Below are 24618 nucleotides of genomic sequence, written 5' to 3' on the forward strand. Positions count from 1 at the left end.
CCCTCTACTCCAAGTGAACTCTCCTCCCGGGGTCCCCTCCCCGGATCTCCAGCCCGCCCCCCCACCCCGCCCAAAAGCCGCAACCGGCGTCTCCCTCCCGGCTCTGCTCCTTGGTCCACTCGTGCAGGTGGGTCTCTGATGAGGCCTGGGTACTGGGTGCGTCGTCGAGGTGCACTCAGCAGAGTGGCCCCCAGGCGCGAGTTCGGCAATGGTTTCGTCTCCCGCAGCCCCTCAGGGGCGTGTAGTCTTTCGAGTGATCTCTCTCCATGATGCAGGTGGGCCGTCTGCGCTGCCGGGGATTTTATCGCGTTGTTCAGGTGCACTCAACGGAGTGGACGGCCGCTAGCAGGTGTATTTGCGTCTCCTCTTCAGTGGTCACTGCAGGCGGTCGTATCCACTCAGCGCTGGGACAGGTCTGCGGCAACGGCCAACAGGGAGTAAGGAGGTTACTTTGGGTTTTCCTTTACTTTCTTTTTGCCTGCGCTTGGGTTGGAGCAGCGGCTCTGCAGGAGGGGCTGTTGGGCCCGTCTTCCTCTTCAGCGTCTCGGTTCGGGCGCTCCACTGATCCCCAGGAAGGCGGGGGAGTGAGGCCTAGTGCTCTCGCAAACGTCTCCATCTCCTCCGGGCGCCTCAGGGTTAAGAATTTCCCATTCTTGCTGGCCGTTAGTCTAAATGGAAACTCCACCTGTAGCGGACGCCACTTTCTCGCAGGAGCAGCGTTAAAGGTTTGAGTTCCTTTCGCCTGTTAACGGTGGTTCTGGACAGGTCGCTGTAGACTTGTATTCTTTCCTCTTGGAAGATAATGTCTCCTTTTTCTCGGCAAGCTGTCAGGATTCGTTCCTTGGTGGTGTAGCTGTGGAATTTTACAATCAGGTCTCTTCTTCTGTTCGGGTCCTCCGAGCTGGGGCCAAGGGCTCGGTGAGCCCGGTCTATCTCCATGTCTCTGGGTTCCAGGTCACCACACAGGGAGGAGAAAAGTTCCAGAAGGTACGGCCGGGTGAGATCAGGGAGAACAGCCTCAGGGACGTTGCGGATCCGCAAGTTCTGTCTCCTGTCCCTGTTCTCCTGGTCTTCTATCGCGTCTTTTAGGCCCGTCACTTCTTCCCCCAGCCGAAATACTTAGTCTTCGGCCTCCATTAGCCTCTGAAGAGTCTCTCCCTGTTTTGTCTCGAGCTCGGTGGTTCTCTCGGTGAGCACTCTGCTGAAACATCAGTTGCCAGACACGTCACACAATTCCACAATGGCGATGCTAACGTCATCAAATTCATGGGCATTTATCAGTTGAAATGCCCCATGAGAGGCGGCAATATTGACCAATCCTTGCTTCGTATCGAAGCAGAATGGATTTATAAGTTAAAAACCAGGAGTCCAAATGGACTCAATGAGGGGTTTACCTTTACACCATTTATTTAATTGGGGTTTTTTTGGTCTGATTACTGTATCTCTTTTGTCCCTTCATTTTGTGCACAAACACTCTATTGTGTTTCTCCTCATGACCAGTCGTGTCATTTTCCATGTCCATTGTGTTAGCTTCCAGCGTCTGGTATTGACAGATATTATATTATTATTATTTGCTATTTTCGTATAGACTCGTGACTATAATACTGGAGCTCTAAACCCCGCTGTGGGTTTAGTGTCTGTGTAATGTGTGTATACGGGCTGAATAATTATATGATGAGAATAGACAATTAATAGACAATTAACATCTCGCATGTAGACATTTATGTTCTTTTTAATTATTAAAGATTTATGTTCATCACTGCATTTTACTCTGACACATTGTTGAGTATTATATATCTAAGGGGGACCGCGATTAATTTAGCATGTGTTACTAACTCACATCAAATGCGTTATATAGGCTCTGTACAACTTTATCCCCTTCCCATGGCCAGTACCTTTCACAATTTTGCTTTAGGAGCTCTGGATGTGTGTTTTCAGCAGGAGTGTGGCTGTTTGAGACCATCAGCCAACTTCTGCGCATTGAATGCCTTTGCGTTCGGTTCGCGCATGCGCAATACAGACGGGCTGAAAAAGAAATAATTTTCTATGTCCCCGCGCATGCGCAGAAGACGCTACATGCGTCGCGAAGGGTTTATGGCTCCAGAAGCTCTGCAAACGATCGGCGAAGCATTTAAAAACGGCATAATTGAGGTACTATGCTTAAGATCTAACCAAGATTCAATTTCAATAGAATCTGAGTAGTTTATTGGGCCGTTTTTGGCGCGAGCGCAGTGCGCATGCGCAACAGCTGATGTTTATTGATTTTGCAATCAAGGTTTAGAAAGGGTATAAAAGGGTTCAGTCCTCTCTCCCCCAGTAAATTTTGTCCCTGAAGAAGCTCCTTTGCTGGAGGGAAACGCGCGTTGGACGTGCAATGTCTCCTACTTGGAGCTGTTTTAATGTAGTGTTAGCAGTCTCCTGGTTCAGTGTGCATAGACCTTAGTATTTGGTTACTTATTCCAGTTTTTACAGTCAGTGAGCTTGCCATCCCTGCTATCCATGACATGTGTCTTCACAGGGCGTATGCTGTGAACTCACCAACAATATTGCTGTGAGTGTCAGCTTCACCACTCACAGTATTTGCACCTCACTATATTGACATTCACTACTGAAGTGCTCATTTGTAGAAATTGTAGCAGGTGGGTTGGAGACACACACACACACACACACACACACACACACACACACACACACACACACACACACACACACACACACACACACACACACACACACACACACACACACACGTCTCAGTTGTTCCAGAGGGGTTAATACTCTGACTTACAGCATCTTATGTCTTCTATATCCCACCAACATTAGGTTGTTACTTGGGGTAGTATAATCATATATTTGATGACATGGATGCTTGATAGTGTTGATTTAATTCATTTTTAATTCACGTTACACAATTCTTTGGTAATATATGTTTTAAGTACATCTATTAAAAGTTAATTTGTATTCTTTAAATTATACGCCGGGGTCCACGGGACTCTCCTAGAACAAGGCCATGTCTCGTGACGTCCTGATTGTAACATTATTAGCAGTTGTTCTGCAGTAGCTGCGAATACTTATTGAATTGGCAAAAGGTATAAATATGCAGCTGGCTGGTGTATCCCGTCATCCACTTGCCCCTGATGAAGCTCCGCCTGGAGAGAAACGCGTAGGGCGTGGGCGTAGTGACATCATGTCACGTGGTGCCTCTGATTCTGATACTGCCGATGCCAGTGCAGCTTCGTATGACCCCTATCTGTATACCGTGGTTGGAGTGTCAGAAAGGCTACAAATTAGCTAAGTATTACGTTACCATCTAACAGAGTGTTTTGTTGCCAGTTATCAGCAACAGTGTGCATCTATATCGCTTTCACTAGAGATGGGTATTCGAGTAAAATTTGACAGCGATGTTGGAGCTGTGCTGTTACTTGGCAAACAGCGTTTATTTATGCAAGCAGCGTTTATATGTTAGACTAGCTGTAGGGAATCCCCACTACAATTGTGCATTTCATCCTTGTACACCATCTTTGCTCCCACGGTTTGCTTTAATTGTAGCAATACACAGTATTATATATATCATGTTTATGTCGACGCTCCTCTAGTTGTTTCTAATTGTGACCACACTTTGCAAGTCAGGTCATAACTTGTGATTCATTATATCAGGCAGGAGGTTTACTTAGTGATTATCGCTATATAGTTTGACACCTAGCTATCATTGTGCCATTTATTAGCGCTGTAGCTTGGGATCATTAACATCAGCTCAACGTGTTTTAATATTTTATTATTATTTTTATTTTTCACTTACTCACCTTGGTTTTTTCACTTAAGCTATGTTAGAAAATTAAAAATGTTTATTGTGATGTGCACCCTAAATGTACTTCTGTGAATGTTCTTGTGACTATATCACGTGATCATTCAATTGTTAAAACATATAAATTGTGTATTTTAGCTATGTGACTTGCAGTGGCATCTAGAAGTGTTTTATTGGTTACTAGACTTCATTATTAACATCTGTAGGTATAATTCTTTAACTAATGAATGTGTACAGGCAAGTAGGAGGATATATTGTCAACAGACATATTTGCAAATATATTCTACAGTTTTGAAGTAGTATTTACCATTGTTATCAGTTAAGGCAAAAAGAATCAGTAAAGATAGCACCACGTGTCAGTTTTAATTTTATATTTTATTTTTCACCTTTTCCCCAAGGTTTTTCACTGTATATATTCACTTAAAAATTAAACATTATTAGTGTGGTGTGCACCACAAATGTACCTTCTGTGGATGATCTTGTGATTAAGTCACACTTTTTCATTCAATTGTTAAAACTTTTATGTATGAAGCACATATTCCCATGACCTGTTATTTGTAGGATTGTCGCGTGTATTACTACTGTGAAGCGCTATGTACATTAATGGCGCTATATAAATAAGGACATGCATACAGTACATACATGTCCGCAAAGAAAGATAATTTCCAGCCCAAAAGGCTTTGCAGTCTCAGTCTTGGCTTCCCTTCTAGCAAATTCAAAAAAGGTTTCTATGACAGAAAACCAACCATGAAGATAAGCAAGTCAATTGAGGAGTTTCTCCAGATGCAATACTTTTGCTAGTCAGGACAAGCTTTCTTGGAATATTTGCTGAGCAATTTTCCTTCACATAAAAACACATTCAGCAACACCTTTTGGCCATAGCCTTTCTAGACTTAGTGACCACTAGTTAAGAAGCCAGAGACATTGTTAGCTCCCATTGGCTCACCTGATCATAAAATGGTCAGGAACCGAAAAGCAATGTATACGGACTGACCATGAACCAAAAAAGACTGGAATCCCTGGTACCGTATATGCTGTGAATAGAGCAGCTCTAGAGGAATCTAGGAGGGTGAACCAGTAAGATTGCTGTGAGAGCGGCTTGATAAAAGCACTCGAGGAGAGTGATATCTAATCTGAACATAGGCAAGACAAAATAAATGGTGAGAAAGTTTGTGAACCCCAATAAAAATAATCACATAAATTCCATAGTTTTTCCATGATGACCTTGAATCAAAACCAGGTTTTTCTTAAACATACACTAGGGTTTATATTAACCAATTCCATGTCTTGAAACAAGATTATGTATGAATTAAAACAATGAGTAACAGTCAGGGAATGTGACAGTGAAACTCTGGTTTTATCAGCTAAATTAAAAGGGGATAATTAGAATCAGGCATTTAGATAATTAGGTAGATCTTCAGGTGTGAGTTTGGGTAGCCCACCCGCCCCCCCTATATAAAGATCAGAAATGTTGAGAGTTTGGACAGCATACGGGTGTGTGGAAACATGGGATGCTATGATCAAAAGCAAATTTGAGGACCTCAGAAAAGTAGTTATTGATGTTCAGTCTAGAAAAGGGTTACAAATACATGTCTAAGAATTTGGGGCTCCACGAATCCACTGTCAGAAAGATAGTTTACAAATGGAGAAAGTTCAAGATCAGTCGTCCTACCAAAATCTCTCCAAGAACAAACCGGCAAATCATCCAGGAAGTCACAAAGAACCGCACAACAACAACCACAGATCTGCAGGCCACTCATCTTGGCTAATGTGAGTGTTCATTCTTGTTCAGTCTTTTTCTGATAGTTAAGTCATGGTGTTCATGGAAGGATAGTCAAGCGGAAACCACTGCTCTCTAAAAAAGAATATTGCTGTCCTTTTGAAGTTCACCAAATAGCACATAGATCCACAAGACTTCTGGAACAATGTTCTCTGGACAAATTAATCAGAGGTAGAACGTTTTGACCTCAATGAGAAAAGTTATGTTTGGAGAAAACCAAACACTGCGTTCAAACAGAACCTCATCCCAATGAAGCCTGGTGTTAGGAGTGTGATTGTTTGGGGCTGCTTTGCTACCTCAGGACCTGGACGGCTTGCCATAATTGAAAACCATGAATTCTATATTGTATCAGAAGATTCTAGAGAATGTCAGGCCATCCGTCTGCGAGCTGAAGCGAAAGAGGGCCATGCAGCAAGACAATGATCTTAAACATACAAGCAAATCTACAAAAGAATGTCTGCAGGGGAAAGTCTGAGTTTTAGAATGACCTAGTAAAAGTCCGGACCTAAACCAAAATGTCAATGCAAGAAAGCCATCAAATGTCACAGAGTTTAAGCAGTTCTGTAAGGAAGAACGGGGCCAAAATTCCCCAAAACCGATTAGACTGAGCAGCAGTTGCAGGAAAGGCTTAGTTGAACTCATGGTGGCTCAAGGGGGTGCCACCAGGTACTGTATCTAAAGGTTCACATTTTTCCAACACATGGATAATGAATGTTGCATCATTTGTGGATAAATACATTTGGAAAAAGTATCATGTTTTTGTGCCATTTGTTTAATCGCGTTATCTTGATCTATTATTAGGACTTAAATGCTGTTCGATCTTAAATTGGAAAAATTTGAAATTCTAAAGGGGTCCACAATTTTTTTCTCAATAACTGGGAGTCTCAGGGAGGAGCGAGAGATTTATTTTTCCGATCAGCATTTAAGCATAAACAACTGCAACACTGTAGCGCATCTATACTGATTGACTCATCTTCTACAACATGTTACTGTAAGTCTGCTACAATGTTGTGTTACAATATAGGATTACCTTGGTTTCTTGTAGAAAACGGACTTAATGGGAAGGTATAGTCAGCCAGTCCATGAGCCAGTGGAAGTATGAATGTTTCAATATCAGCAGAAAGAAAGGTGTTGCTGGAAATGAGAAACCGTAAACATTTGTACAATTTAGAAAAACATGAATGCATAAACAGCAATATTTCAACATTTTCTGAAGAGGAAATTTAAAATGTGACCTGTATATAGGGCCCACTGATTTATTTTACTCTGTGGAACGTCGAACCCATTGGCTAGAACCTGCAATTAAATCATTACTAAAATCTATCCAAATGCAAGATTTTCTTTTAATTCTGCATGTTTTGTGCATCTTCAGCTTGCTAAATAAACCAAAAGTATTCCTCCCATCCAGTCAAAATTCAAATGAGACAGTTAGAAATGGTGTGAATGTATTTGACATAAATGCAAACGGTACTGAACAAACAAGTACAGTGCAAGAAGTGTGAAAGATACTTGTACGTTATTTTTTTTTTGTTGAACCTTACGAGTTCCACAGGATTACTAGAAATACAAAGATACGATTACTTAGAAGTTATGCTTCTGATTTTCCAGTTACTGTATTTGAGGGCTGGCAAAGACATTAACCTGGATTAATACAAGCTATACATGTTTGACCTCATTTTTGTTCTACTGCTATATTCCCTTGCTTTTGAAAATAAATAAATAAATAAAAAAACAAAAACATTATTTGCTTTTACTATAGTAACCAGTGCCTTGCAATAGAATAGGAGTTAAATATAAAAAACACAAAGATGTAATATACTGCTAGCATCTTATGTAGCCATATACATGTAAACAATGAAATAGACACCAGTCAACAAAAGATAGAACATGGGAAAAATAAATAAATAATAAATGGAATTACTGGGAAGTCAGATTGTTCTGAACGTTTTGCATCCAAATAGGATGTCAAATGAGTAGACCAGGTCAAAATCTGTAGTAAAAATATGCAATTTTGATTTGAACCGGAAATATGATCCTAACTACTCCTAAAATACAACACAGACACCCGAGCACAAAAAGCATACCCAAGATACATGCTAGTTCAAATCATTTGCATATATCCCAGGTGTGTTCCTTTTTGTGCACAGGTCTCTCCAAGTGATGTATACCACTTGGGACTGGTGAAGAAAAGTCTACGTCATATTTCGGGTTTGTGGCAAAGTTTATAAAGTTAGTCGGTGCACACTCTAGTGGCCAAAGGCAAAATTGTATGCTTGCACATTTATTTATTTATTAAGATAGGGGAACCGTACTTAAAAATGTGAAAAAGTTCACCCAGGCACGGAAATTCAATTTTCGCAGCAGATTCTTACTTTGGCAAAAACTTTGCTGCTTTACAAATGATTACATGTTAATCTTTTGATAGAACTTTATCCTTGATCCAGTGCAGTGGTGCAAGATCTGCCTTATGGACAAGTTTACAAATGAGGCGCCCGTTACATGGCACGACAAATTCTGGGGTACTGCAGTGACTGACAGATCACTGGCGTGTCCAAGATTAAATTAGTTGTGCTTGCAATAGACGTCACGCTACAACTTTTTTGCTGGACATTACTAGGAAGTGAGGACAAAGATCACCGTGCTATTAAGTTTTAGTGGCGTGCCATTGGGAGGAGATTGCAGGTCGCTATTTCGCACCATGCAATATCATAGGGAATCCGAGTGGTGGGAGGCAAGATAGAACTAAGAAAACCAGCGAGGCAAGATAGAACTAAGAAAAACAGCTAATATATCTATCCAGCAGCCCTCCATCTAAAAATGTGCGGGAACGTATATTCTTACCATTCAAATCTTCTCAATGGGGAGCTCAAAGAGAACAGTTCTTCTCGCTTTTGTCGTATTAAATCAATTTCTCCAACTTCTGGTACTTCTGCACTAAAAGACATTTTAGATTTAAAACACATTTTTCCCCCAATAATTTGTCGTCATTTGTCCAGCAAGCAATTACAAAACAAAATTATTCAAGGGATTAGCACACTCGTTTGACCCCAGTGGCAAGCGATACCCAAGCCAATGTATTTCTACATGGTCTTTATACAAGTCTGCGTCCACGCTAGCACTTGCCGAGGTTACTACTTGCAAAATAAATGCTCACGCGGTGCTCGCTCGTGCACGTAAGCTCCCCCAAGCTTGGTGTGACAGTTTAATTTGTCTTTGGAGCGCAGAGACGTTTCACAAGACCCTGCTCTGACCAATGGGGCGAGAGAGGAAGTATAGGCTGAGCAGAGAGATGTGGAAAGGGCGAGGGGGACTGAGCAGAGATGTGGGGAGGGGGAGAAGGGGAGAGGAGAGAGATATGGAAAGGGGGGTGGGGAGTGAGAGGGGAGCAAGTCTGGATAGTCAACAGAAGCTGGGGGCTGTGTGCTCAATATGTTCCACAGACACACAGACACACGCTCTACAATTATTACAGGACTGCAGATCACTCACTCATGGTTGAAGAGTTGGTGATGTCACCGCTCAAGCATGAATGAGTGAGCTCAGCGGCAGCGTGGCCGCAGCCTAAGATGACACGCCATGCACCTGAGATGTTCCCTCTGGTGTAGATTGCAGGGGCAAGCATGCATATTACTACCAGTTTGCTGTATCTAATGAGGAATGCATACAGCCGCTGAAAAGAGAAAGGTCTTGTGCTATATTACATAATACAAGTTTGCATGTGGAAATCAACCGTTAAAGTATTCCCATAAATCATGCAGGAAAGAACTCGCCTAATACTTTGAGAGCTACTGAAGAGCTATAATATTCCCTCACGCACGTCTCTGAAATGGCTAATTCCAAAGCATGAAGTACTCGATGGCAACAACCAATGTGATACTATTACCTGTGGGCTACAGTAATTTACAGATGTAACAAGTAACGTTGTTCAGGTAACAGAACATATCCAGTTATAATAATAAAAAAATCTCTTAGATATGCCAACATGGCACACCAGGGAGAAAAGGAAGCTTGCTTCATCTGTGCAAAAAAAAAAAAAATAGTAATGAATTGGAGTGCTTGGGTAATACCACGATTAAAATAAATACATCGCACCAGCATTCTCTTACAATTTCTAGTAAGATTACATGCCGAAGCTTAGGATTTCTCAGATGGTCACCATGTTTTGAAGCATTTCCATGTGCAACACTGGTCCTCAATGTGTTTTATTCAGAAGATTAACTTCAGCACACTGGCAGAGGTACGTTCAAGGTTTAATTACTCAGAAATGAAAAACCACGTTCCGCCCAGGCAACCGTCAGAAATGCAGTTGATATGGCACTTTATTGTAGGGAAAAGAATACGGTCCGGTAGGAAGCTTTGACCATGCATTTAAGATCTTGGCATTTTGTTTCGATTCAAAGGCTTCCTGAAATGATCAAAGCAGACAAACTTGGACAAATGTAGGTTCTTCCTTCAAGCATCTGAGGGGAAACAAAGTACTATAAAAAGGCCTTCTTGTAAGATTAAGGCCTGAATCTCTCCCACTCTCCTTGAGGATCTCATGACAAAATCGATAAGACCGCTTTTAAAGGTGAAGAAGTCCTCAATGATCATCAAGGGGTTCAAATGTTGGCCTTGTTAGTGCCTGCAAAACAGATTTAAGATCCACTGTAGTAACAAGAGACTTGAAATGGTGATCTTTGTTACTAAAGAATGTTGCTACAGCCAAGTGCCCTACAATCCCCGTCTGCTCTATACATAAGATATTAAACCAGCACTGACGTCATGCAGCCACGTCCTTATTAACATCAACGTCTAATTGTAGGATGTTAAGAGTTAAGTGACTACTACGGAGAATGTGTTGCCAATATGAAACAGTCACCATATTGTACAGCATGTATGCTACAGCCTTAAAAAACAACCTCACAAAGCTTACAAGCCACTTATTGCAGCTGTCCATCTTACTCAGGACTTCCTGCCTTTTTAGCAAAATCATTTTCCAATTGCTTTTTAGCACAAACTTTGAACAGTTTATTCTGAATAAAGACAGCCATCTCTAAACATTTCTATGCAGCCTTAAGAGAAATTAAGCTTCTGTTTAATAATCCTCTTTAATACCATATACACACCAAGTGAACTGCAATTGATGCTTCATACAGCAGTTGCTTTACAAGTCCAAGACAATCAGCTGGTCATTAAAATGCATGTCATTTGCTTGAAGAGTAATAAGAACTTATGAGGTAAAGAAGTGAAATAAAGAAGTGGTGTGCAAGAGTCAAAATTAATCAGGGCGTAGTTGTGTTCTTGAACACCATGTTCTAGCACAACTGTCTTCAACTCAACAGATCTTTCAAAATAGGGACGGACAGAAAGGTTCTACAAGGAGAACTCCAGGAAGAAATCAAAAGGTTTGTAGTGAATCCATACTTCACATTGCCGTCAAAAAACACAAACTGAATGTGTTCTTTCCTGCGCATACTTCCAGAATCCAACAGGTCTAGAAGCAAGAACTAATTTGCTCAGCATTGAATGATAATCAGAATATCGTTTGCATGTCCATACCTGGATTCCATCCCCATCCCCCCATAATTTTAAGCAATGTTTGCAGAGGTGGAAAGGTCCTGCAGTATCTATGGAGGACATTTGTTTTCCTCCCCATAAATACGAGAACAGTCTCCCTTAGTAAAACATAAGCGACACTTTGTAGTTTACTTTTCTCTAGTCAGAATCTTCATATCCGCAGTTATCATCAAAAAAAAAAAAAAAAAAAAAAAAAAAGGAGGTTCTGATGCTTAAGAGTGCAATAGGTTTGATGAATCAGAGATTGATGTGAATAAGCAGCTTTTTCATAGTTTGTTCCTCATGTATAAAATTGCTCATAATTTATCATCTCAGATATGGACTTGAGCCTTTTAAAACCCCTCCATACAACAAGGGATTACTATAATATTTTAGGAAACACACACCCCAATTATAAGTGCCATGTTAAGAATACGCAAGACTTTGGTAGCAGGCTCTGCCAGATGGTGTGCCAAAGTGGTGGAAATTGAATGCACATAGATCAGTATGTGCCGATTGTTCAGGTTTATGGCACTTAGGCCTTGTCCAGACTGAGAGCGAGTGTGCTCTCGCTGGAGCATCGTGCGATCAGGGCGATTAGTGTCCAGTGTAGTTGCGTGCCCATGACATCACATGAGTGGTTCCGCACTCATTGGCTGAATCGCGCATGTGACCAGGGCAATCATGTCAAATTCAAAAGACTTTGTCTGGGCAAGCAGCCGACCGCAGAGTGCTCACTCAGGATGAAAAACACATTGTCGCAATGTGTTTGATCGCACTGACGCAGCCTTAAGGAAAGCATTTATTGCGCTGACCGATTTAGATTTTATAGCAACTCTCTCTATTTTAAAGTAAACTATAAGTTATTATAGATCTATTTAATAAAAAATACTATTCTTATAGATTGCAACACAGCAGAACCCATACACAAGGGATCCTTTTGGGCAGTGTTTGATGCCTTCTACTGCAAAGAAAAAACAAACCGTTGAGTAAATGCTAGGCCAAAGCATATTTGCCCAAAGAGAAGGGGAGAAATATTCCCACAAGATCAGTGAATTCCTAAGCAAATTAGCCTTTGAGGGAAGAAAATACAATTTGTGGTTGTTGCAGAAACTACAATGTACTCAGAAAAAAAAAGTGTCACTCCCATGCAATGCAGCTAGTAAATAAAGTTCGAGTATGCCACCAAGTAGTTGTGTAGGAGTTTGAGAAATGACCATGTATTAGTTTTTCCTGCACTTGTAAACTTGCTATAAAACCTTAAAAGGGGAGGGCGAAATAAATAACATTACACACACGCACACACACAATTCATCTTGGACAATATACTAACCTGCTATTTTCACAAAAGGGAATCCCCGACAGGTTAAGTGGACATGTATTGAAGAAATCACTAGTAAGACAATGGTTTGGCCCGCTTAATCGTAGCTGCAAAAAAATAAAAATAAACATTTATAATTGTAATATAATCCAAAGACAATTCAAACAAGGCAAACATCACTCTATACACAGATGTATAAATATAAACATTCTACAGCAAGCAGTGCTCCTAAAAACATTTTGTAATAGTGGCTATATTACATTTCAAGGCATAACTTTTGCTTCATCTTAATTTAATTAAAAAAAAAAAAAAATATTAAAAAGCTGAATGAAAATGTGAACACTATGTCCTTTTATGAAAATAAAATATGTATGAACACCGACAGGTAGACCAATAACTGGCTATGCAGAGTCCGAATTAATTTCTAAAGCGGTCTGTGGGACTTTGGCTGACTCCTACTGTCTCAGAATACGTGTACATATTCAAATGCAACTAGGGAAACGTTTTGGGGCTTCTTGGCCCGCTCAAGCCAGCATACAAGATCAACAGCCAAGTATGTCCTTTGCAGTAGGAAGGAAGAAGGAATACCAGCGCGTGGGTTAAATAAGTGCCCTAATGTGCAAAAAATAAATAAATAAATTTTTAAATCTATTTGTTTAAACCTATAAAACACACAACTATCCTATATACAGTGCAAAATATATCCAATCTCGGTGAAGAGTGCACTTACATAAACAAATGTCCGAGTGAAAATGTCCCGCAAAGTAAGTCCACTTTGGAGAAAGTATCCACAGGTTAACTTGATCCAGATGATAGGTGTGTCTCTTCACACTTGTTCCAAATCGTGCTATATAGTAGTGCATTGCTTGCCAGCTCATGTTGTCTTTGTTAGGCAGATCTTTCTTCACTTGTCCACTGTTTATTTCCTTGCAGGGGGGGGTTTCACCAGCCTCTCTGCTTCTCCTCTCCTGCTCCAGAGTGCACGAGCCAGGCTCCAACAGCTGCGTGAGGACTGTGTGAGGAATTAGCTCTGCTCTCAGACAACTATGGTGGCTGTGAGTGCCCAAAAAACATCAGACGCGCTTCGGCAATGCCTTCCTCAGTGATGCGACATCACCGAGAAAGGCATTGCCGAAAGGCGTCTGATGTTTTTTGGGCACTCACAGCCACCATAGTTGTCTGAGAGCAGAGCTAATTCCTCACACAGTCCTCACGCAGCTGTTGGAGCCTGGTACGTGCACTCGTGCACTCTGGAGCAGGAGAGGAGAAGCAGCCTGCTGGAAGCAGAGAGGCTGGTGAAACCCCCCCCTGCAAGGAAATAAACAGAGGACAAGTGAAGAAAGGTCTGCCTAACAAAGACAACAGGAGCTGGCAAGCTATGCACCAATGCACTGCTGTATAGCGCGATTTGGAACAAGTGTGAAGAGACACACCTATCATCTGGATCAAGTTAACCTGTGGATACTTTCTCCAAAGTGGACTTACTTTGCGGGACATTTTCACTCGGACATTTGTTTATGCAAGTGCACTCTTCACAGAGATTGGATATATTTTGCACTGTATATAGGATAGTTGTGTGTTTTATAGTTTTAAAAACAGGGTTTTTTTTTCACATTAGGGCACATATTTAACCCACGCGCTGGTATTCCCCTTTCCTTCATATATTACTTTTTGGGAGGATTTGAATCACCCTCCCCCCCCCCACAATCCAGCAGCAGGATATTTAGTCACCGTTTGTATTTAGAAGTTGGCGCTGTGTTTTATTTATTCATGTCCTTTACATAGACAGCATACACACCAAAAACCAGCATCTGTCCCAATTTGTATTTTTATTTAGAAAGTTGCATCATTTGGAAATCAAAAGGAAGTAGTCATTTCTTTACAGATCTTCACTTGGATTCTAGAATTGTTCAACTAAATGGAGCCCCCAAGAAGCCAACTTCCAACTACTATCTCTTTTGTCCTCATTCTAAATATGACTGTTGGCGCTTGCCAGCAAATTTGACGTGCAGAAAAGCCCTATTAAAGTTTGTTTCAGCTCCAATTAAAAAAAAAAAAAAAAAGGATTGCGTCTGAAAAATATAACCGTAACCAAGATGAAGAGAAGCTTTTGGAGTTGCCTTGCTGAAATGAATACACTTTAACAACATTTCTTAGAAACTAGAGTATTAGGTTGTAGTAGAGCCACAGTACTAATATAGATTACCCAGTTCTGACCACACAGAAAAGTCTGCAAAGAAATTTTCTAGAAAAACCAGGCTAAAGTATTTGAAATATTGCCTGACCTTTATGCACAAAGCAGGAGGATCAAAACAACCTAACCCCCCCCCCCCCCCAGTCAAGGTTTTCTGGACCAAAGCTGCTTCCATGGTTATGGAAGGCCATGATTTTTCATCTGCCTTTAAACTCTGACTCTCAGTGAATTTAATCTTTCTGGATCAAATCTACTTTAATTTCTGTTTCAAATTAAATGTCGTTTTCTTAAACTTTTACCATACACTGATTCATGCAATATTGTTCCATCACAGAAGCCAGAAAAACTCTTAAAGCAGCAGTCTAAGGTGCCATTAAAAGAAAAAATAAAAAACCCATTTAATATGTGCAGACACAATCTTAAATAATTAGTTAAATTTCCGATCGGCGAAGATTCGGTCTTGGGGGTTCACTAAAATGGTTGTCAAGTGCAACAGAAGAGGACCAAAGATGCAAAGTTCTATGGGTAAGATCATATGACCAGGCACTCACTAGATACAACTGGTGCACTGCTAGAGGGCAGGGCTCAAAAAAGGGGTGTGCCAGAGCCTGTTTCAGAAGAGTAAGGGGATATGACTTTGCAAATGGTTGCTATAGAAACAAAATGCTTGTTACATTAATAACATTAAACATTTAGAGTTTTATTTATTTTTTAAATGCTACGAGTATTTTCTCATAGTACAGAACTGATTAAAAAAAACACGTAGGATATTGCTTGGTCTGCAGCTTTAATAACAATGACCAATTTCCAGCACAATGTAAAACTCAATGCTGCCATTTGTGTCCACTGGATAATGATCCTGTGGTTTCCCATTTTATCTTCTGAGCAATCATAGGCTTGTTGCACCAACTGTCAGATGTAGGACTATACATCACAGCCCACACCAACATTTGTGCTGGGTAGAAAAAACAAGACTCCTGCAGCTATCTATAAAATGAAAGCCCTTACTATGCCTGAGGCCTCCCTTAAGAAACACCGGCCCCAGATTTTCAATTTACTCAACCTACAATTAACAGCATCTACAGAACCATTCATATGTATGTTTCCCAATTAAAAAGGTATTCTGCTGCGGAGTCCATTTCAACACAAGGAATACTTTTTTCATTATCGATTTGGAAGGGCATTTTAGACCTACTTGAAACAAATTTCCTTTTAACATACTGCAGACAAATCCAGCAATATAAGAAAATGTTTGCACTATTTATTTGCCACCGTTCAATCCTTTTTAGACATGTTTCAACATCTCACTCAAAATGAAACAAAAACAGAATCACGGGACAGTTAATTGATTTTAACGTGTCAAAAAGCATTACCTCTGTTTGAGATTTATTTTTCTCTTCATTTACTATGCATCCTGGTTTTAAAAAGAAATGTAATGTTAATACATTTTTTCATATGCATTCAATGGCAACCATTTAAAGACAAATATCAGAACATAGAACTTCCATTGTGCCACATTTGGACATGCAAGATGGTTCTCAAGATTCTACTGTACATTGTACATTAAATCTAAAGTTAGGTATACAATTGTCCTAAAATTAAACCTGCATGAACCTCCCCCCTCCCAGGTAAAAATTTTTTTTTATATCTAATATCAGATAGAGAATGAATCCAACTAGCAGTGATGTTCAAGACTTATATAGTGCAACATGTGTGATTAATGCATTAAAAAGTGAACTTGGTAACTTTTAGCTTTCAAAAGTAGGTGTTGGCCAAAGGTAAGATATGTAGAGAATGGGTGCTCCAAATTGGAAAAAAACTGTCAAACATATAATCTTAACTCCTGCTTAATAACTGTACTTGGAGTGGGTAGAAATGAATATGACCTGTGAGTGACCAAAGGTGCAATAAACTTCTCCTGAAGGAAAGTGTCAAAAATGAAAAATATCACCTTGACGCAACCTCATAGGAGGGAAATGACAATAATGGTACTCATCCAAATGTATACTATCCTCGTTAAAAAAAAAAAATGCAGAACGCCAAGATAATTATTATTCTAAAGGACACTTTGCAGATAATTGGCACTACACCAAAAATATATTTCTTCATAAATTATGCTGTTATGGAGCTTTCAAGACTGGCTTTATTTTCATGTTCCAAAAAGTTGTGCGCAATAAAATCTCCATTGTAATCCAAGAGGAAAAAAAAAAAAAAACACTAAACCAGCAACCACAAACACAAATTTACTGATCCCACTTTTATGAACCTCATTTCAGAATCTTTGTGGTATTTTGAATTTCTGAGATCAGTCTGTGCTCCTCTTTTTTGGTGGGAGTACAGGGGAAGAGATAGGCTGAGGGGGACTGGATTCACCGTCTAAAACTAGATTGCAAATTGATAACAGTACGAAATATTTATATTCCACACAAACATGAAGTACATGTTTAAAAAATTTTTTAAAAAATTAAAAAAATCACCAACCACAGTAGAACTTACGTTTTTTCTCAAATTTATGGCACTCAAAGTTTTGATTTACCAATTCTTTGTTTGCATCAATTCTGTTGAAACAGAAAGGGAAGTGTAATCAACAGTCATTGTTTAAGGAAAGTGCCAGCTAAACAAAAAGCACAGTTTGCCCTAACTCTGCAGTAACTAGCACAAAATACTGCATGGTCTACATCAGGGGTGCGCAGCGCTTAGAGGCCCGAGCTCTTCCCAAAGGCATTTAAATTAAATTCCGGGGGAGCGGCGAAGGCCTCTGTAAGGTCCCTTGGCTCAGTTTACTTATCTTCTGGCAACGCAGCACCCACCGCGTTGCCATGACGTCAGAAACGCCGGAACCAAGGTAAGGATGGGGGGGGCGCGGTGGCACCGGCATGGGGGCGTAGGGGAGAAAGATTGTGCACCCCGTGTCTACATTACATTTTGTTGCATCTCCTTAAAGGAGCAATCCTCACTAGTTTTTTTATTTTCTTACACAATCACGCACAGGACACACCTGTGCCGGAGACACTGGTGAAATGACCAGTTTTACGTCATGTTTTTTTTTTTAACTCTTTTGGTGCGCTTGAGACGTAGCCAGTACGACATGGGGTGTAGCTACATCAAAGTTTCTACACGTTTTTCTAGGGGAAATATTGTTCTCCGTACCACAAAACGATCTGAGGAAGTGAAACATCAGTGACAACGCAGTACCATTATCACTAGTGTCGGGAACCTGCTGGCACCCAAAGAGTTAAATGGGATTTAAATGGCCACCCAATAGGAAGCCACAGCGAATTATGTTGCAGCTTCCGATTGGCCTGATATTTGGCAGCTAACTTGTTTCCGAGAGAGATTTAAACCTGGTAACTTCACCGGAAGTATCACGGAGACCAGTGATTCCTTGGAGCTGAAAATAGTGCGTCTTAGTTTAGCGAGACCCCAGTTCATAATAAAAATCAGATTTTAACGCCACATACCAGAGTCCGTATGCTCAGTGCTGTGTACAACAGTGAGGTACCAATTACGGCAATGTTATAGCAGACAATGATGCACAGAGCCTTCAAAAGCATTATGCTGCATTATTAAGTCCCACCAATTAGTTTTTTCCACTTTAAAAAGATAATTATTGTATTATAGTGTTTATTCAACGGCTATAGTAAGAAATTTATGTTGATCTGGAGTAGCCAAGTAGATCCAGATTGACGGAATGACCATCATTTGTATTAAAATTAGATTTGTATCCATAATAGTTTGCCAGTTCTAATCTAATATGATCTTATACCAGAATTAAATGTGATCACAGACCTGATACATATTTTTCCATTTGCACAGTACAGGGAAGAACATTGATTGCTACTGCAGCAGCAGTTCTCTCTTGTTTCTATCGGTCTCTGTGTCTTTACTTGGATCTTAACATAAAAAATAAACAAAGACAGAAAATAGACATGTAAACCAAGAAAAGGCAAGTTTTTAATTAGTCATACAGAATCAGTAAGTCACTGAGAATATAAAGCCATCCAAATTTCAGGTTTACCCAATATATTTCTGGCTCATGTTAACATCTCAGCCTTCCAAAAAAGTGTGGTTGCTTTTATATGCACATTTAACAGGCTAGTAGTGTTTATCTGAAAACCACAGTCACTCCCATTTACTTTAAACAGCAAGTACCCCCTTGCCATAGACCATATTTAAAGTATCATATTTAACAATAAAAATATATGTAAACTTGGCATGTATGTCCAGCAAACCTGTATGTTCACGTCGACTAGATATTTCGCGGTGTAGGTGTCCCTCACTTTAATTTCAGAATGTAAAAAAATTGCAAAGATTACTAGGCCGCATAATATCGCTTTATAACCAAGATTCATGTACAGTGGAAATATTTTTAGCATTTACCTTAGTACATCCCTCAACCGGATCTATTTTATAGACCACCTGAAAAGGTTTGCGGTCAACAGGGCAAGAGGTGGATGTCTGAAAAAGAACAAATATATTAAAACAAGGCTCAATCGAATATGGAGGTTAAGTTCTTTTAAAAGGGTGCAATGCCTATTAGCTAACCTGCAATTAACATTCTGTAAATTATTTAATAAACCAATTGTCTGCCTTAACCTTCAGTGCCATTATAACATACCTGACATACCAGGTACGTCATAAGGAAACGCTTGTTTTCAAGGGGCCGAGCGATGGGCCCAAACGTAACAGAACTTGAACCACTTCTGTCAACCAGGAGGCAGTGATGTGATTAAGTGAAAGGAGAGTGCGCACTAATTAAACAATACCACACACGTGAAGTGATAAATACAGTGATAAATAAAAATGTATAATACGTGACCTAAAAATATATAGGTTGGATGGAGCGTCTGCAGCTGTGGTGCCGGGGATGGCTCAAAGGACCCCCTAGAATATCAAACAAGAGAAGAAAGAAACACAGCGCACAACGCTCATAGTGCATTAAAAATTATATTATAACAATAAATCAATAGGGTAAGTATTGTGCGTACATCAATGTATTAATAAATAGGCATGTTAGGGGTAAGTTACCCATACACCAACTCAGTTGACCGGATCAGATGTCGTCAGCAGGATGTGAAGCTGTTTCGTGACACCAGGTTCCAAACAGGTCGGATGGGAGGGTCTCTTTGGATAAGCAGTATATACAGTGGTTTAGATATTGTCCAGCGTCCGCAGCTCACAAAGGAGAAACGCTCGGACGAGCGTTCTAAGACTTGATATACCCCGTTTATGCGGTTGTTCTGTGCCACCGGAGAGAGACTATCACGCGAGCAGCGCTGCATTAGAGTGATGACGTCATAACCCGGAAGTGCCGCGACGGAGTACAGAGAAAGCATCGTGTGTAACAGTGGACAGATCCGGTTTTCTCCTTTGTGAGCTGCGGACGCTGGACAATATCTAAACCACTGTATATACTGCTTATCCAAAGAGACCCTCCCATCCGACCTGTTTGGAACCTGGTGTCACGAAACAGCTTCACATCCTGCTGACGACATCTGATCCGGTCAACTGAGTTGGTGTATGGGTAACTTACCCCTAACATGCCTATTTATTAATACATTGATGTACGCACAATACTTACCCTATTGATTTATTGTTATAATATAATTTTTAATGCACTATGAGCGTTGTGCGCTGTGTTTCTTTCTTCTCTTGAGTGAGGTGATTACATGGGTGGAAATTGTGGCAGAGTGCCATCGGACTTCCGGCACTATAAAGGTTAAACAGATATAAACATGCGCAAAGCAAATACATGGCTACTTTTGCGTCTTTAGAAATGTATTTCTTTTTCTTGGGGGGTGTTTGTCACAGAAGTATTTCCTCTATCCTTACACGAGCCAATCAAAGTAAGGGAAAGGAAGTGGCATCATCAGAGCAAAGGTGTTGAAAAGGAATACATGACAAAAACAAACAAAAAAAAAAAAAAACACAACACACACAACGACTAAATAGAGCAAAAACCAACTACTCCCAGATATCTGACGTTAACAAACCAACTTTGAAACATAAATTAAATATACTTCTAGATGTCACGATTTACATTTAAACCCCCCTCAAAAACAAACAAACAAAATGTAACCCCGTAAGCATGTTTGCACACTTTAGTCTATGAGGGACTGCCTTTTAAACCTCTACAGCAGTGATTCCTGTGGAACCCTGGGGCTCCTTGAAGCAGTCTCAGGGGTTCCTCCTATGAACCACAGACACCCCTGGGGGTGGGTTTTTTTGGTATGTATTTTGTAGGGTGGATTGAGAGAGTGGGGTAATTGACGGAAGGTAAGGGCGAGTGAGAGAAGAGAGGGGAGCAGGAGGGAGTGAGGAAAAGAGGGAGTAAGAGTGAGACGCAAGGGATAATACATGCGAGGCGGGAGAGTTAGTGAGGTAGATGGGAGAGAAACACATGGGTAGAGGGTGGGAAATAGAGGTGGCTTATGAGGTGTGAAATGTTGTGACTGACCACTGTTGAACCCAATATGTGTCAGCCAGATAGGGGTTCCCCGAGATTTTTTTTTTTAATATTTCAAGGGTTCCTCCAAACAAAAAAAGGTTGGAAATCACTGCTCTACAGTCAGGGTACATAAATATATTGCTTAAAATCAGAGACAGAACATAAAACACAGACAGAGCTCAGTTTTTAGCACATCCAGTGAAACTCATACACGGTACAGTGCCTGAATATATATGTATAAATATCGAGTAAAATGGTCTTTTAGTTTAACATTTTTGGCCAAAATTGTTGTAAGCCCCTGAGCCAACTGCACGGCAGACCACAATTCAGGGGTCCCTAACGCTAATATAAATTCTTAATAACCTGTGTAGTAACAGGAAGAATGATTTATAGTAAATCTGTCAATATTAGTTGCAAAGTTCTAAGTCTGATTGAAGCGTTTAATAACCTGTACATTACCAGGAAAAGCACTCTGTATTAGAGTTGTCACAACCATACTGCAAGCCAGCAAGTTCCCCTGAGTGGAAGATGCTATGGAGTGAGCCCTTAACCATTTAAATGTGGGAGGGGGTGAGCTACAATTAGGTAGGAGGTTGCCACCCTCCAATCGGCCAAGACTAGCTGAACAACAATTGTTAAATATATTGCATCTGGCTACTCCAGCAATGAAATAGTTACGCTTGGCAAAAAAGGTGTGTGCCTACATACTTACTTCAGACCACTTCAGAATGCAGGTTATGCAGAAAGCATGGTAGCAACTTTCCGGAAATCCAACTTCTTTTGCAAGAAAGTTTAGACATATGGGGCACCTTTCGGTTGCACTATATGCTACAGCACTGGTCCAAATACCATCTTTGTTTGCTTCACCTGTGGCACAAGATCGCAGTGCATATTAAGTATATGAAGGGCTACAGAAAGGAATGGTCATTTCTTTAGTAAAATACGCAAAAAGTAGAAAGGTTTTCATTTTACTGTTATCAGTATTTGGAGTAAATAGAAGCAATCTTTACATGAAACATCCCAAAACAAAATAATGAAGATACACACTAGCAATGTAACATGATCTAGGTCAGGGGTGCGTGCGCAAACTTTTCCCCGTGCGCACCCCATGCCTGCTCTCCTCTGCGGCTCGCGCCCCCCGCGACAAATGACGTGTGGGGTCATGTGACATCTCGGGATCCCGTTTTGACACCGGGTTACCATGACAACGCGTCGCTGTAAGGTAAGTGCGTTAGAGGCCAGAAAATCTTGCGGCCCCCCCAGATCTAGGTTACAATTGCCTTCATCTTATATCTCTTCCTCATCATGCAACCTACTAGGTTTCCCATTTTCAACTAAATTTAGAGATACAAATGCTTCAACGCACCATCTCTAACCTCTGATTTTTCATGCAACTTAGTCTATTATTATTATTATATCACACCATTCCATGGAAATCAGAGTAAAAACCCCTACCCTACTGTTGAGGTCAGACGAGGTTGATTTAGATTATGTGCATTTACAGCCTCAAACAGCAGAATTTTCATGATTAAAAGGAGTTCAGGACAAGCTATTATGTTCTAGTGGGACTGCATATTTAATACAAACTTAGTGCACCCTTTCAGGGAGCAGAAGGTTAAATATAACCAATACAAAAACCACAGGCATTAAAGTCACTCAAATCTAGCAGTAGATCTCGTAACACGAGGGGTTAATTAAAATAATACACCTCAAAGCTATAAAATTACAAAATAGACAAAACGTAACCAATTAATCATTTACAGACGAATAACTTTCAAACCGAAGTTTACTCTGTTCAGGAATATAGATGGTACCTGCACACCCACTTTCGATAGCATTTCTAAAAACAAGCCATCCCATTTAGCAGTTGAATCTAATTGGAAAGTTGTAGTTTAACCACAGTTTAGCAAACTTAAACCTTTTGCTGCCAGAGGCAACTACAATTTATTTTGCAATAGGAGGCTATTAGTGTCATCAGGGGATAGGAGCGGCACACCAGGGAACAAAGTCTGAATATTACTTGATAGCAGCCAGACTCCATGCCCACAATCTCCTAATCCCTAAATTATAACCTAACCAAAGAAAAATGCAGTTCAAAACAGTTGACACTTTCAAAAAAGGTTCTTTTTTTAGTTTAGTTTTCCATCTGTGTGGGGTTTTGGGGGAGTTGATGAGCATAACCAGTTGGTGATTTTGATCATTAAAACATGGTATATGTGAAGGATTGGCACTTGATAATCTTAAATATATTCCTTATAGTATACAACTATAACAATAGATTGCGTAATAAAGCCTCAAACACTTCAGATGTTTAAAAAAAAAGCACTTTTGTTTTTGACATGCTCACGGGGGAGCAAAGCTCATAGGAGGAGGAAGTTGCAGTTCCATTAAACTTTTCTGAATGTGTTTAACATTGAAGACGACCATGAAGGGGCGGTTATCAGAACAAGTATCACTGTTTTAGGCCCCATGGGGAACATAAAGCTTACCTTCACTTTCTTCAGGTTGCTGGTCTTCTGCACCAGGTTTGCATAATGGTTTGTTCTTCATTTCTATTTCAGAAACCACTGAAAGTAAATACAAAAAAAAAAAAAGTGTAGTGTTTTTACTATATACCCCACAAGTATCAATACAGCACAGGATGATAGCATATGCAAGAGAAAAGTGCTAGAACAAGATGTCATGCTCTGAAACCCAGCGGGTGGCAAACCCATGGGAAATGGAAGGAAGTAAAATCACAGATAAGGTGGTGGATTCGTAGACTACCCTCCCATGAGAGGCAATGGGGCCTAAGGCCCGGGCCAGAGAGGGGTGGGGAGAGCGGAGGCGCGCTAACACTGAGGCTCGCCTGCTTCAGTCAGCGCGATTGCACGGACTTGCAGGCGAGCCAGCGTGCGCGAAGGGAGCCGGGGGGAGGTGGTTGGAGGCGGGGCAGTGACGTCGCTGGGCCAATCGCCCGCGACGCACTGACGTTATTGTCACGGCGCCGTGACGTTGACGCTGCTGTGCGGTGATTGGAGGTTTTCAGCCGACAGCGCGCTGAAAAACAGCTTGGCGCTCGGCTGAAACCGCCAACTCGTCAGCACACCTGCGGACGCTCGCGTGAGCCCCCTCTCAAGGCATCCTCATTGAGGATGCAGGGGCTCAGTGCGGAGCGTCCGCACGCCTCAGCACGGCCTGTCCGTCTATGGACTCGGCCTAATACAGTAAGGGGATTCAATAATGCGATTGAAAGGCGTATAGCTATCTTTAATATGAAAAGCAACCATCAATTGGGGTCTGAGGTTTTACAAAATAAGAAAAATGGGAAGACTGCGGGGGGGCTGCACAGAATGAGATTAGTGTTTTGTTGGTGAAATGGAAACTATGCAAACGCAGAGATAGAGCTATAGATAAAACCATGCCTGTGTGCCACACTTGGCACTCATTACACAAATAAAATCCTAATTCACTTACTCTTATCCCACCTTGACTACTGCAATCTTCTCATAGTTGCCATTCCCCTTGTCCCAACTCCAATCCATCCAAAATG

General features: G+C 40.8%; 1 protein-coding gene across 5 annotated transcripts in view; it reads right to left on the bottom strand.

Annotated features, from left to right (window-relative positions):
- Positions 1–24618, bottom strand: part of SCAF11 (SR-related CTD associated factor 11) — a 71454-nt gene that overhangs the window by 20105 nt on the left and 26731 nt on the right. For 4 of the 5 annotated variants that reach the window (XM_075600126.1, XM_075600127.1, XM_075600128.1 and 1 more), the window contains exons 2-10: positions 23576–23653; positions 21799–21953; positions 19019–19096; positions 18428–18531; positions 17135–17196; positions 16012–16052; positions 12457–12551; positions 8427–8519; positions 6616–6719 (exon numbers count right to left, since the gene is read on the bottom strand). In XM_075600126.1, the coding sequence (XP_075456241.1) occupies positions 6616–6719; positions 8427–8519; positions 12457–12551; positions 16012–16052; positions 17135–17196; positions 18428–18531; positions 19019–19096; positions 21799–21953; positions 23576–23636 (793 nt within the window). In that variant the 5' untranslated portion in view covers positions 23637–23653. Of the gene's footprint in view, positions 1–6615; positions 6720–8426; positions 8520–9074; positions 9097–12456; positions 12552–16011; positions 16053–17134; positions 17197–18427; positions 18532–19018; positions 19097–21798; positions 21954–23575; positions 23654–24618 lie in introns of those variants that run through there. The other variant, XM_075600130.1, reaches the window with a different exon arrangement.

This window comes from Ascaphus truei, chromosome 5 (assembly GCF_040206685.1).
Source record: "Ascaphus truei isolate aAscTru1 chromosome 5, aAscTru1.hap1, whole genome shotgun sequence".
Lineage (NCBI taxonomy): Eukaryota > Metazoa > Chordata > Amphibia > Anura > Ascaphidae > Ascaphus > Ascaphus truei.